Source organism: Mercenaria mercenaria, chromosome 8 (genome assembly GCF_021730395.1).
Source record: "Mercenaria mercenaria strain notata chromosome 8, MADL_Memer_1, whole genome shotgun sequence".
NCBI classification, from domain to species: Eukaryota; Metazoa; Mollusca; class Bivalvia; order Venerida; family Veneridae; genus Mercenaria; species Mercenaria mercenaria.
The window spans coordinates 78,013,884-78,029,867 of NC_069368.1; the positions used below are offsets into that span (position 1 = coordinate 78,013,884).

At 36.4% G+C, this 15,984-nt stretch overlaps 1 protein-coding gene across 1 annotated transcript; it reads right to left on the minus strand.

The window, feature by feature from the left end:
- Positions 1-443: 443 nt before the first annotated feature.
- LOC123566012 (m7GpppN-mRNA hydrolase-like) lies at positions 444-10,965 on the minus strand. The gene is made up of 3 exons (XM_053550230.1): positions 10,803-10,965; positions 6,495-6,646; positions 444-502 (listed from the first exon to the last, which is right to left on the minus strand). Exons 1-3 carry the CDS (start codon positions 10,886-10,888, stop codon positions 480-482), a joined length of 261 nt encoding a protein of 86 aa, XP_053406205.1. The 5' UTR covers positions 10,889-10,965; the 3' UTR covers positions 444-479.
- Between the last annotated feature and the right edge of the window lie 5,019 nt (positions 10,966-15,984).

Here is a 15,984-nt window from a genome sequence, read left to right on the forward strand (position 1 = left end):
ACTTGCTTTTTTCCCAAAATCCTTGAAACCAAAAAAGCACTGAAAAAACAAACAACAACAAAATAGATAAATGGGTTTCAGAAAAAATAGAGTCTTTTAAATTTTAAATTTTGTTTATGCAAATGTATAGAAAACAATATGAGTGAGCAATATAATGACGGTACATCCTGTATTTTTAAGGAAATTTTAAAATTTAATCGTCTTTTCAAAACAAAAATATAAAAGGATGAAGAAAACAACTACATAAATGAAAATTAAGGGAAATTTTGACAGAAAACAAAAATGGTTTTTGAAAATAATTGCATAAAATATTTTTTTTCTTTTCTCACTGTATTTTTTTTTGCATACTGTTAAACGAATATAACATGAAAACTACAAACTAATATTTCATTCTGGGTCCAGCATGTTGTCCGTATGTTGGAACGCTCACTTATATGACTTCCTTTCCGAGGATCGTCCCCTTTTCCGTGCATGTCCACTCAGAACGGACAGTGATGAAATATCATTAGGGTTTAAAGGGCAATTTGTATTGTTGTAAGCAACTTATCACCTGTGATCCCATCTTAGACCTTGATGGGTAATGAGTTAAAAGTATACAAAAGAAAGCAAAAGACTGATTTAAGGAATGTTGTTTTTGGTTTCAAGAGTACAATGAAACATCACTTGCTCCAGCATCCAAGTACGCTCAAGCATCCAAGTATGCTCAAGCATCCAAGTACGCTCAAGATCCATGTCGCTCAAGCATCCAACACGCTCAAGCATCCAGCGCTCAAACATCCAAGCACGTCAAAACTCCAAGCCTACTCAAGCTCCCCACGCACAAGAAAATTTGTTTTTATTTGTTTACATTCTAAAATTGGTTTACCCAAACCTTTGATAACTTTAGTTTTTTCCATTCCATTGCAAATACACTTGACAGTTTTTACTGTCCTTAACTCACAAGTGTGTTTCCGCATTACCTTTTTAAAACATTAAAAATCATCTTAATGAATTTCAATGGGGGTCGACACTGTGACCCGCTGTCATAAGGGATGGTATTTAAGAAGTGCGAATTTGATAATCAATAGTCCTCACAAAACATCAAAAGATCCAAAGAAACTGTCCCTATGGGGTGAGAGAGGTGTTGCATATTTCATTTTACTCTCAATAACAGACTCAAATGGAGTCTACTATAACTTGCCTAGCTGCTGTCTTAAATTCTATGCTTTCAAAGGATTTTCTTATACATTTTAATATTGATATGGACTTTGTTCACATTTTGTCTACAGAACTATGTGAAATTCTGATGTTCTACAAACTGGAGTTAAGAGCGGAAATAAGACTTCTCTCGGAAAACATCATAGTTATCCAAATGTGTTTAAAGTTATAAAAACTGTCCAAAAACAGCGGCCCGACTTTTTTCATGCTGCTCTGAATAGACTTTGCCAGTAAAAAAAAAAACAAAATAAAAAAGGGAATAACTCTGTCAAAATTCAATCATAGTTGGGGAAAGTGTCTCCCGGGTAGACTTTTTATAGAAATACTATTTTTAGTTTCAAGTCAAAAGCTTGTTTATATATATAAAAAGAGAATTTACTTTTAACAAAAAATTTTAAATTAAAAAGGGGGTAATTCGTCAAATTCAAACAGAGTTTGGATATTTTTCTCCTGGGTAGACTTTTGATGGGAAAAATATTTTAAATTTCAATCAAAAGTTTGATAGAACAGAGATATTTTATTTATAAAAAAATTTAAAACCAAAAATTCAAGTTAAAAAGGCATAATTCTGTCTAAATTCAACCAGAGTTATGGAAATTTTGGGCCTTTTGCAGACTTTGATTGTATAAATTATTTTGATTTCAAGTCAAAAGCTTTAATATTAAAAAGATATTTGACTTTTTTCAAATTTTTTTTAAAAAATTTAAAACAAGGTGCCGAATGTCACAAATAGCCCCCCAGCAAATTTCTTTACTCTAGCACCTGTATTTGCTAATGGAATTTTAATTTTGTGGTTGTTTAGTAATCATTGTAAGTCATTTGTTTTTCTAAGTCCACAAAAAAACTCCTTACCAGGTAGAGATATATTAAAATACACCTAAAATTTGAAAGTAACATCTATGTTGTACCACAGAAAAGTGGTCTTGTTTTTTCCGTACGGTCGATGGCACTTTGAATGAATAGTTATGGCCGATGTTAGAGTTTAGGACCTTTGACCTACGGAGCTGGGTCTTGCGCGCGACACATCGTCTTACTGTGTCACACATTCATGCATAGTTATTTTAAAATCCATGCATGAATGACAAAGATATGGACCGGACATGCCCATTAATGCACTATCATGAAAAATGATCTTTAACGTCTAAGTGTGACCTTGACCTTTGAGCTACGGACCTGGGTCTTGTGTGTGACACGTCGTCTTACTGTGGTACACATTCATGCCAAGTTATTTGAAAATCCATCCATCGATGACAAAGATATGGACTGGACACGCCCATCAATGCACTATCCTTTAACATCTAAGTGTGACCTTGACCTTTGAGCTACGAACCTGAGTCTTGCGCAGGACATGTCCTCTTACTGTGGTACACATTAATGCCAAGTTATTTGAAAATCCATCCATCGATGACAAAGATATGGACCGGACACGCCCATCAATGCACTATCCTTTAACATCTAAGTGTGACCTTGACCTTTGAGCTACGGACCTGGGTCTTGCGCACTGCATGTCGTCTTACTGTGGTACACATTCATGCCAAGTTATTTGAAAATCCATCCATCGATGACAAAGATATGGACCAGACACGCCCATCAATGCACTATCCTTTAACGTCTAAGTGTGACCTTGACCTTTGAGCTACGGACCTGGGTCTTGTGCACTGCACGTCGTCTTACTGTGGTACACATTCATGCCAAGTTATTTGAAAATCCATCCATCGATGACAAAGATATAGACCGGACACGAAAATTGCAGACAGACCGACAGACTGACAGACCGACAGACAGACAGACGGTTCAAAAACTATATGCCTCCCTTCGGGGGCATAAAAAAAAAAATCCAAAAAAAAATTGTAAGTCCACACAAAAATCTTCACCAGGTAGAGATTGGTCAAAAAACACCTCATAATTGGATGTAGCATGCATGTTGTACTACAGAAAAGTGGTCTCGATTTTTCCCTACGACAAGTAATGAAAAAGTAACAATATAAGCTATTTATAGTAACAACAAAGGGAAGTAATTCTAAAAAGAAGGGAACTGCGCATGACACTTCCTCTCATGATGGTGTATAATTGTGCCAAGTTACATCAAAATCCCTCCATGCATGAAGAAGAAATGCTTCAGACAAAATCATTCTTGTATCTGACCTTTGGCCTCTAAGTGTGACCTTGACCTTTGACCTAAGGACCTGGTTCTTGCGCATGACACTCCGCCTCGTGGTGGTGAACATTTGTGCAAAGTTATATCAAAATCCCTCCATGCATGAAGAGGAAATGCTCCGGACAAGGTTTTCATTCTTGTATCCGTTGACCTCTAAGTGTGACCTTGACCTTAGACCTAGGGACCTGGTTCTTGCGCATGACACTCCGCCTCGTGGTGGTGAACATTTGTGCCAAGTTATATCAAAATCCCTCAATGCATGAAGAAGATATGCTCCGGACAAAGTTTTCTTTCTTGTATCCTTTGACCTTTAAGTGTGACTTTGACCTTAGACCTAGGGACCTGGTTCTTGCGCATGACACTCCGTCTCATGATGATGAACAACTGTGCCAACTTTCATCAAAATCCCTCCATGCATGAAGAAGATATGCTCCGGACAAAGTCATTCTTGAATTTGACCTTTGACCTCTAAGTGTGACCTTGACCTTAGACCTAGGGACCTGGTTTTTGCGCATGACACTCCGTCTCATGATGGTGAACAACTGTGCCAAGTTTCATCAAAATCCCTTCATGCATGTAGAAGATATGCTCCGGACAAAGTCTGTGGACGCCGCCCGCCCGCCAGGGGCGTTCCCATAATACGTCCCGTTTTTTCAAACGGGCATATAAAAAGGGCATAATTCTGTCAAAATTCAAATCAGAGTTATGAGGATTGTTTCTTCTGGTGTAGACTTTGATGGTAAGTAAGTATTTTAAGTTGCAAGTCAATAGCTTTGATAGTAACAGAGATATTTGACTTTATCAAAAACTTTAACCAACAAGAGCTATCTCCATAGGATGACACATGCCCCCGATGGCACATTGAATGAATAGTTATGGCCGATGTTAGAGTTTAGGACCTTTGACCTACGGACCTGGGTCTTGCGCGCGACACGTCGTCTTACTGTAGTACACATTCATGCCCAATAATTTTAAAATCCATGCATGAATGACAAAGATATGGACCTGACACGCCCATCAATGCACTATCATGAAATATGACCTTTAACGTCTAAATGTGACCTTGACCTTTGAGCTACGGACCTGGGTCTTGCGCCTGACACGTCGTCTTACTGTGGTACACATTCATGCCAAGTTATTTGAAAATCCATCCATGGATGACAAAGATATGGACCGGACACGAATGCACTATCATGAAAAATGACCTTTAACATCTAAGTGTGACCTTGACCTTTGAGCTACGGCCCTGGGTCTTGCACGCGACACGTCGTCTTACTGTGGTACACATTCATGCCAAGTTATTTGAAAATCCATCCATGGATGACAAAGATATGGACCGGACACGAATGCACTATCATGAAAAATGACCTTTAACGTCTAAGTGTGACCTTGACCTTTGAGCTACAGACCTGAGTCTTGCGCCCGACATGTCGTCTTCCTGTGGTACACATTCATGCCAAGTTATTTGAAAATCCATCCATCAATGACAAAGATATGGACCGGACATGAAAATTGCGGACAGACTGACAGACTGACAGACCGACAGACGGTTCAAAAACTATATGCCTCCCTTCGAGGGGCATAAAAACTAACCAAAAACTGCTAGGTTGAACAAGAGCTGTCTCCATAGGATGACATATGCCCCCGATGGCACTTTGAATGAATATATAGTTATGGCCGATGTTAGAGTTTAGGACCTTTGACCTACGGAACTGGGTCTTGCACGCGACACATCATCTTACTGTGTCACACATTCATGCGTAGTTATTTTAAAATCCATGCATGAATGACAAAGATATGGACCGGACACACCCATCAATGCACTATCATGAAAAATGACCTTTAACGTCTAAGTGTGACCTTGACCTTTGAGCTACGGACCTGGGTCTTGCGCGCAACACATCGTCTTACTGTGGTACACATTCATGCCAAGTTATTTGAAAATCCATCCATCGATGACAAAGATATGGACCAGACATGCCCATCAATGCACTATCCTTTAATGTCTAAGTGTGACCTTGACCTTTGAGCTATGGACCTGGGTCTTGCGCGCGACATGTCGTCTTACTGTGGTACACATTCATGCCAAGTTATTTGAAAATCCATCCATCGATGACAAAGATATGGACCGGACACGAAAATTGCGGACAGACCAACAGACTGACAGACGGTTCAAAAACTATATGCCTCCCTTCGGGGGCATAAAAATTCTAAGTTAAAAAGGGGCATAATTCTGTCAAAATTCAATCAGAGTTATGGGGATTGTTTCTCCTGGTGTAGACTTTGATAGTAAATAAGTATTTTAAGTTTCAAGTCAATAGCTTTGATAGTAACAGAGATATTTGACTTTATCAAAAACTTTAACCAAAAATTCTAAGTTAAAAAGGAGCATAATTCTGTCAAAATTCAAATCAGACTTATGGGGATTGTTTCTCCTGGTGTAGACTTTGATAGTAAATAAGTATTTTAAGATTCAAGTCAATAGCTTTCATAGTAACAGAGGTATTTGACTTTGTCAAAACCTTTAACCAACGGCGACGCCGACGCCGGGGTGAGTGCAATAGCTCTACTTTTTCGTCAAAAAGTCGAGCTAAAAATGGCATTTCCAATGCAATATATTCATGAAATTTGCAAAATTTTGATCTCAGCACAATTTGGACAGGTACGCCTTCTTCTGCAACAATTTTAGAAATCTGATATAATAAGGTCAATTTTTGTCTCCAGAATGCCAGAAAATGTGCAAAATTTTTGCACAAATTCATGTAAAACTTTAATCCCTCTTTATCACTGCTAGTATACATTCAGCATGAAATGACACAGTTTTCAAGTTTATATTCCAATGGTAAACCGTAAAGTGTGTTGCAAATCGAAAATGAAGTAGGGGCTTATTGCCCGAACAAAAGCAAAATGCGCCATTTTCAGGGTAGCAGACCACTACTAACTAGCATTTCACAAGGAACTGTTAAATCCCCTATTTTCTTTATATTTTTTCTTTAATTTATGATTGAACTTTAATGAAAACTAGGTGTAGGAAAAAGTGATGTTCTATAAAGATTCTTAAATTCAACCTGAAATTGTCCCTTTTTTATAGTAAACAAAGAAGGATTTGAATTAGTGACCTTTAAACTTAAAAGGATACTCTGAGCAGAAAAATCTTTGATGCCGCATGTTTTTAACTCTGGTTGTTCAGCACAGTAAAAGTCCAGGTAGAACCAATGGGCTAGCTCTATCTGGAAGAAAATCCTTATCAAGTCCAGCCGCTCTTCCTCGGGTATGTTGATAATGAAACGACTGAAATGTAAAAAGATATTTATATGCAGAAAACACATGTAGATGCCTACTTGTTATAATTCTGAATCTTTTTATTATCCTGAAACTAACAATATGCTGTTGTCATTGAAGAAAACTGTACTGGCACACATGGTTCATATAGAAATTCTGTGACAACATTCATAAACAAGCACTTTTCAAGGATTTTTTAGGTTCTAAAATTATTTAACTTTTTAATGTCTAGTTTGCTTATCAATTTTTTTTTCGATAACGACAATCTGATCATTTGTTGATAACATAACGAAATCTTGGCTGGTACAATATGAGTGCGTAAATATGGAGAAATAAACAGGTAGATCACAAATAGTAAATAAATCACAAGAAATGTAATTTATTTAACTAGTATAATGATCTTTTATAATACAGTTTATTAAAGAGCTGGCTACCTTGACTTACATGTTCATACATAATATGTATATATAAAGCCAGCTACGTAGACCTTTGGTCTAGGTAGTCTCACTGCCGTATAAAATTAGGAAGTGTCTAGCCATCTGGTACTCAGACTTACTTTTTAAAAGATATCAATATGTATCTGATTTTTTAGTCCATAAAACGAATGAGATTGTGTTTGTATACAAATCCTTTGATATTCTATTTTTAGAAACGATAAAACATTAATCGCCGGACGTCCATGTTATTTTATAAAAAGTGCCCTTACGGAAATATAGTTTGCCGCGAACACTTGCTGCGATCATGCCGCAAATATCCGGCGAACACTTTTGATACTATTGGTATAATTGTTTGCGGGATGTTCGTTTGGTGCTCACTTTTCACATGCAAATTGGTTTTGCCGCGAACAAGTTGCTGTGAACTTCCCGCGAACTAGTTGCTGTGAACATCCCGCAAACTAGATGCTGCGAACATCCCGCAAAGAAGTTGCTGCGAACATGCCGCGAACTAAGCTGAAAACCATCTCTACAGAAATTGTGTACAAAAAAGCATGTACAGAAAAAGTGCAAAAACATATAAATTAGTAGGAATCAGGGATATAAATTTACTGAATAAACTTGAACACTGAGGTTGTAACAAATTCAAACTGTCAATGTCTGAACTTTTTCATATCATATTTGGAGCATTTTAAACAAAGTTTTAATGATAAAATATGTTTGAATTTTAACTGTTACTTGTCATTTCAATAACAGTGTCAGAGTGCATGTATTCATTTCATCCCAATGTTTTTCTTCACACTGCTTTAAGTTATATGTAACACTACAAATCTGTCATAGTTTTACATGTTAATCATCAGACTTACGAAGCTTAGAAATTGTCAAAATAAGCTAGTTTTATATTTCTTTTTAGATAAACTGATACAGCTCTGCAAAAGGTTAAGCATATCTATTTCATTTTCAAAATTCTTTATGTTTACTGAGATATATGACTAAAGAGTATAGATATTAAACATAAATTTTCTGACTTACCACAAAAAAGTATATATTCCTATCAGCCTCTATGAATCACTTATGACAAGGCAGTCTAAAGACAGCTAAATCCCCCGCCACTGCTATGGATAGTGAAAGGGTAAAACTTTGATTTTAGCTGTGACCTTGACCTTGAACTGACATGGCTGACTCATAAATTCTGCACAACGCCTTGATGAGGTGATCATTTGACCAAAGTTTCATGAAAATCCTACAAGGGGTTTAGGAGATACAGAGCTGAAACCTTTGACCTTCAGTTGTGACCTTGACCTTGAGTTGACATGGCTGACTCATGAGTTCTTGATGAGGTGATCATTTGACCCAAGTTTGATGAAAATCCTTCAAGGGGTTAAGGAGGTACAGAGTGGACACCAAATGGAAGGCTCAAACCTTCGACCCTTAGTTGTGACCTTGACCTTGAGCTGGCATGGTTAACTCATAATTTCTGCACATCGTTCTGATGAGGTAATCATTTGACCCAAGTTTTATAAAATTCCTTCAAGGGGTTTAGGAGATATAGAGCGGACACGAAATGGAAGGCTCAAACCTTTGACCTTCAGTTGTGACCTTGACCTTGAGCTGACATGGCTGACTCATAAGTTCTGCACATCACCTTGATGAGGTGATCGTTTGACCCAAGTTTGATGAAAATCCTTCAAGGGGTTTAGGAGATATAGAGCGGACACAAAATGGAAGGCTCAAACCTTTGACCCTAAGTTGTGACCTAGACCTTGAGCCGGCATGACTGACTCATGGGTTCTGCACATCGTCTTGATGAGGTGATCATTTGACCCAAGTTTTATAAAATTCCTTCATTGGGTTTAAGAGATATAGAGCGGACACAAAATGGAAGGCTCAAACCTTTGACCTTGAGTTGTGACGTTGACCTTGAGCCGGCATGGCTGACTCATAGGTTATGCACATCGTCTTGATGAGGTGATCATTTGACCCAAGTTTTATAAAATTCCTTCAAGGGGTTTAGGAGATATTTTTTTTTTTTTTTTTTTTTTTTTTTTTAGGTCATACGGCGACATTCCAGCTTTGATGGTGGAGGAAGACCCCAGGTGCCCCTCCGTGCATTATTTCATCACGAGCGGGCACCTGGGTAGAACCACCGACCTTCCGTAAGCCAGCGGGATGGCTTCCTCACATGAAGAATTCGACGCCCCGAGTGAGGCTCGAACCTACATCGATGAGGGGCAAGTGATTTGAAGTCAGCGACCTTAACCACTCGGCCACGGAGGCCCCGTTTAGGAGATATAGAGCGGACACAAAATGGCAGGCTCAAACCTTTGACCTTGAGTTGTGACCTTGACCTTGAACCGACAAGGCTGACTCATGGGTTTTGCACATCGTCTTGATAAGGTGATCATTTGACCAAAGTTTGATGAAAATCCTTCAAGGGGTTTAGGAGATATGGACCGGACACAATTTTGTTACGGACAGAAGGACGGACGGCGCAGACCATTCCTATAATCCCTCCACCACGGCGGGAGATTAAAAACTGTCAGTAATGCACACAGATTTCCTTCTAAACATGTCCAGAATATCTGGTTGTAATTAACTTATCAGACTCATACTGTGACCTTACAGATAATGTTACAAATTAATTGATCTACAATTACCTGCTACCAAAAGATTATAATCTTCTAAGTTCTTCTCGCGAACATGCCGCGATCATTGGTCTTCCTGCGAATATCCCGCAAAATAGTATCAAACCAATCGCGGCATGATCGTGGCAGCAGCGAATATCCCGTGAATACTTCCTGCGAATAGGTATGTTCGCAGCATGTTCGCAGCTTTTTGACCATTTCGTAAGGATGATGTTTTTCTTTAGAAACTTTAATTCTAAAAACACAAATTTATATATATATATTTTTTTTGAAGAATGGAAACTTTATCAAAGGAGCAAATCATTAATTAATTTTGACTATTATTTCGAAATAAAATGGATTAATTATGAACGCTTAACTACTGTTTTTCTAAAAGTTTTGAACATCACACTGCCGCTATTGAAATTAAAAACAGTTATTTAATAAGAAAATATTTGAATACTAAAATATGAAAATTGTAAGTATACATTTGTATTTCAAAACTGTTTTAATTCTGAAAATCCAGTGAGCAAGTTGTTAAAATTTAAAAAATCCTGTCCCGGCCATAAAAGCCACCAGATGAACAGATTTTAATGAGAAACGTCATGGTGATCTCGCCATTATTGATTTCGGCAAAATTCGTTTTATCGGCTGAATAATGTATACATATATAGTGATATATTCGAGACGATTAAAAGTATACAAATCATTAGTATGTATTCACACAAAATTTTGTTTGCAGATAAGTAGATATCTTTAGTAAATAACAGGTATCATTACTTATTCATTAGGAAATCTATTACCGGACAGCTAGAAAATCCCCTGAGGATTTGCTAGCCCTAGAATGCAGGCTAGGCGTCCGGTTACCGGACGGCTAGACACTTCCAGAAAATTAATGTTTTGTTGTCTGACATGTTACTTTATTAAGAGAAGCACATTTCAACTGTCATCTGTAAATTTTGGGGTACGGTATGTGAAAGAGTCATTTCTTATAATGGAAGCCTTCGGAAAAATTAATTAGCAGTGCATGACAACTAGCTCTTTTTCTTGCCATCGCGAAAACATATGTTACTACCTTAAAACAGCTGGACAAATTGACATACTGACCTACAAAGATCATCTAGGACATATGCGGGTATCTGGAAACTAGGTGTATTTGGAGGTTGTACGTTTTGTGTCTGCTGCTGCATCATTTCTCTAAATTACAACATTTTTATAAAATACAAAATACGATGGCTTTGTCTAATACATGTAACTTGTAATTATCGCTATCGTCTAGGAATAGTGCCAGCTCAGCCTTAAGAATAATAATAATAATATAATAATAACTTAAAAGAAGGTAAACCATAAAGATATATAACAGTATTAGAACATATTAAACATCTTAAGTTTCAATGTGGCCTTCTGTCAAAATAATACAACAGTTCAACACACACAAAAATAGATCTAGATAAAAACTGATTATCTAATATAAATAGTTATTGCATGACTGCGGCAAAATCTTTTTGTCAACCACCAAATCGTGTTAACTCGCAAACCACAGATTCCGATCCCGCCTACATCTTTAGCTCCGCCCCTAGAATGAATCGGAAGCAGAAGTAGGCAGTCCGTAGAAGTAGAGTAGTACGACATCTTGCCAACGCGGCGGTTACAGCAATCAGAAGTGTCAAAAACCTGAGTAATTGTGTTTACATTTCCTGATTTTTTTTTATATAATAATACTTCAAATGCGTTTTCCCCAAAAAGATATGTTCGTAAAAACTTTTGAACTAATTTATTTTATGACTTACTGTAGGCCTACTACAGTAGCCATAATAATTCCACGTTTGTTTTAGATTTAACTTTTATATTTGCAAAGAACTATAAAACTTTTATAGCTCTTTGATATTTGTGAGTGGGGATATTTCCCATTGTACTATTGTTTTCCTATTAAAAATAACCACATTAATTAGGTCTAAAAATATTCTTTATTTCCGGTATCATGCTCTAAAATATTAAGGTAAGTAGATCAGCCACCGTAGCCCCCGTATTTAAAAAAGGTCCCAAGTCTAAACCTAGTAACTATCGCCCAATTTCCCTAACTTGCATTGCTTCCAAACTCCTTGAACACATTGTTGTTTCCAATCTTATGACCTATTTTGACAAGCATAAGCTACTTAGCCAGTTCCAGCACGGCTTTAGATCAGGTCACAGTTGTGAGACTCAGCTCATTAATTTCACTCAGGAACTTTACAATAACACTGAACAGGGTCAACAAACAGATGTTATTGTCATGGACTTCTCCAAGGCGTTTGACAAGGTCGATCACATTAGACTAATTTATAAACTACAAAGCCTTGGTGTCAACCCACAAATTACCAAATGGGTCAAATCTTTCCTGTCCAACCGCTCCCCGAAAGTCGCTGTTGATGGTCATTTTTCCAGTGAACTTCCTGTACTGTCTGGAGTTCCCCAGGGGTCTGTTCTTGGGCCATGTCTCTTCCTGGTATATATCAATGACTTACCAGATTCCGTCAAATGTAACGCAAGAATGTTTGCAGATGACACCATAATATACCTTACCATCAACTCCATTTCAGATAGTATATCTCTGCAACAAGACCTGATTAGCTTAGAAACCTGGGAGAAGACATGGTCCATGGAGTTCAACCCGGACAAGTGTGAAGTCCTTAGAATTTTTAGAAAGAAAAATCCTGTAGTCTACCCCTACAAACTTCACAACATAGAGTTAAAAACTTGTGAGGCAGCTAAATACTTAGGCATAACCATTTCCAAAGATCTAAACTGGTCCAAACACATTGACAGTATCACTTCCAAAGCAACTTCCACTCTTCGCTTCATACAACGAAATGTCAAAACTGATAATAAAAAGGTCAAAATTGCTGCCTATAACACCTATGTCCGCCCTCAACTTGAGTACTGTTCAAGCGTCTGGCATCCTTGGCAAAAAACCCTCACTAGCAAAGTCGAAAATGTCCAAAGGTCAGCTGCTAGGTACGTCATGTATGACTACAGTTACACCAGTAGTGTTACACAAATGCTGAAAACCTTAGAATGGAATACACTCCAATATAGAAGGTTACACAATTCATTAGTAATGTTTTATAAAATAAGGACCCAGACAGTTGCAGTCGACCAATCTCATCTTATTCCAACTAGAAACCTAAATTACTTAATCCCCATGTCTCACACTCAGTACTTTTCTAACTCCTACTTCCCTAGGACCATCCGACTCTGGAACTCCCTACCAACTCATGTTAAATCTAGCCCCAGTCTCAGTATCCTTAGAGACAGGCTGGCGGTGGTCAGTATGTAATTCTGTTGCCTCTGTCCCATTTTAACTGTAGCATACTGTCTTTTTTAGCTTTTATTCTTTTAACATTGTAACATATCAGTTCTTTAACAACTGTTTCTCTGACAGCGCCGCCCAGTGATAGTCGGAAATCGACGGTTGGGTGAAAGATGTAGATGTAGATGTAGATTGGAAAAACAATGTTTTTTTTTATTATTATTTATTATCATCATTATTATTATTATTATCATTATTATTATGCATTAATTAAGTGAGACTTTCTGGAAATTATTTTTTATGTTCGGAGGGGCGGCCATAACGAAGTTTGTCGTTCCGCCGGTGCGACAGAATGAAATATCGAAATGGCAAATCAACCACCATATAGGAAACAACTGTACTGTCTATGTTTTCTATAGACCTAGCTACGATTATGGCATGTCAAATGTTGCTAAATCATATACATGTATTATATTTATGTTATTATTATTGTATGTTTGTTATTGTTATTCAATGTCTTGTCATTCGTATTCTAAAAGTCATTATTGTTATTCTTTATTGTGTTATTCTTATTGTATCTTTGATATTGTTACTTAATGTCGTGTCATTTATATTCTAAGTCTTACCATTGTTATTCTATATTTCGTTATTCTTATTGTATGTTCGATATTCTTATGGTAAACGTCATTAATGATAATGACTTCTAGAATACAAATGACAAAACATTGAATAACAATAAGACACATACAACATACATAACAAATATATATAATTTAGCAACGTTTGACATGCCATATACGATGACGCTTTTGCAAACAGATGTTTGCATGTTTTACTTAGAAGTTGATTTCGGATTCCGTGGCTGACAATGACGAAAGTATCAATACAGCAAAGGAAAGAAAATTAAGTGTCAAGAATAAGTTATATCATCAAGTGTAAAAAATATTCTGTATAACTATTTACGATGAACGTAAGCAAACAACTGTATTTTCAAATGTTTTACACTATAATTTGGACTATAGTTTGTTTTATTTCGGAATCCGTGGTTGACATTTGCGGAAACTGTTTTACAGTAAAGTAAAAGTGTACAGTATCCAGAGATAAGCTTTAACATTATTTTAAAAATATTTTGTTCACGACACCTTTGTGAATTTTGCACACTATTGATTTTTTCACTTTCTTTTCATATATTTTACACTTTAATTTATACTAGATCTATAGCTTTATTTCGGAATCCGTGGTTGACATTTTCAGAAATTCACAGTAAAGTAAAAGTGTAAAGTGTCCAGAGATAAGCCTTAACATTAGTTTAAAAATATTTTGTTCACTAGACCTTTGTAATTTTTGCACTCTATTGATGTTTTCTTTTCTCATGTTTTCATTGTTTAACACTTTTATTTGTACTATAGCTTTATTTAGGAATCCGTGGTTGACATTTTCAGAAAAAGTGTCACAGTAAAGTAAAAGTGTACATTGTCCAGCAATAAGCTTTAACATTAGTTTAAAATATTTTGTTCTCGACACCTTTGTGATTTTGCACACTATTGATGTTGCTTTTTCCACGTTTTTCGTATGTTTTACACTTTAATTTGTACTATAGCTTTATTTCGGAATCCGTGGTTGACATTTTCAGAAAATGCTTAAAGTAAAATAAAAGTGTAAAGTGTCCAGAGATACGTTAGAACATATAGTGTTAACATATTCTGTTCACCTTTGGGATGTTAACACATTATTGGTTTTATTTCCATGTGTCATTCTTTAATTTGGGCTATTGTTTGTTAGAAATCAACTTACTGTTGCTCTCAAGGCATAACTCCCTTATTTTCATTAATATTTTGACATAAAAATATCCGAAAAGTCTCCATTGTAAAACAAAACTTTAAGAAAAATAATTCGACCTACCTACCCTTTTTGAGCATGTTACTAGAGGCCTAATTAAAGAAAAATATAGCTCTTCGGCCTAATCATACCTAGAGTACAAGTCAACATAAAATCATTATAAACATACAATAAATATATATCTAAGTTATAATTTAAGAAAAACAATACATATTTGCAAACACAAAGTTATTATTATATTTGCATTCATATTTATACTAGTGGCATTATATCATTTCAAAATCCGCATAATATATTTTGTTGGTGATGTGTCGTATAATAAAGCGTAAAAGGCGGGGCAAATACAGTAGGCGGGATAAGAACGCGTGGTTGACGTAAGTGCAAGATTTCGTGGTTGACAAAAAGCGATAACCCATTTTCCTTTGAAGCTTTGTGTTTTCTAAATTCTGGTATCGCCACGGTTAGCCGTGCTCTAAATTCCGTTGCACACAGGTATCGCTCACAGTTTTCTCTGTCTGGGATGTAGAACAATACACACAAATTAGCAAGTGTTGCTGTGATAAGGTATTGAAAATGATGAGCTATTTGAAATAATTTATTACTGTATTTCTGTAATTTAGTTCTCTACATCTTGATTTAAAACTTGATTTTTTTAAATAACATAAAAATATAACTGCAAAAAAAATTTATGATATTCTATTCAGTTTAAAAATTCAAATTACGTTTCTGGCAAAGCTTTACAATATGCTCTAGGTGTTAATTTCATCGATACATGAAACGTTTGTTGATAAAATTAGCCACGTGGGGTTTGTTTACATTCCCTATTTTTCCAGGGTTCATGACCTCGTTAGCGCCTTCCCCCCCCCCCCCCCGCCCCCCCCCCCCCCACCCCTGCAAATTCAAATTTTTAGCAGTTAGTTTAAATTATTTTTGAAACTCTATTTCACAACTTTTTGTTTTGAAAAACAATTACACCAATTGATAAAGAATGTTTCAATGCGTCTTTATGCACTTTTTTATAACTTTTTTTTTCAGTAGTTCATTTAAAATTTTAAAAAAAAGGGATCTCTGATGAGAAGCATGCATAATTCATATAAAAAACCTGCCCAGCGCCATCTTCTGGCTTCTATATGGTAGTTGGGGGTTTACCATGAAATGTTT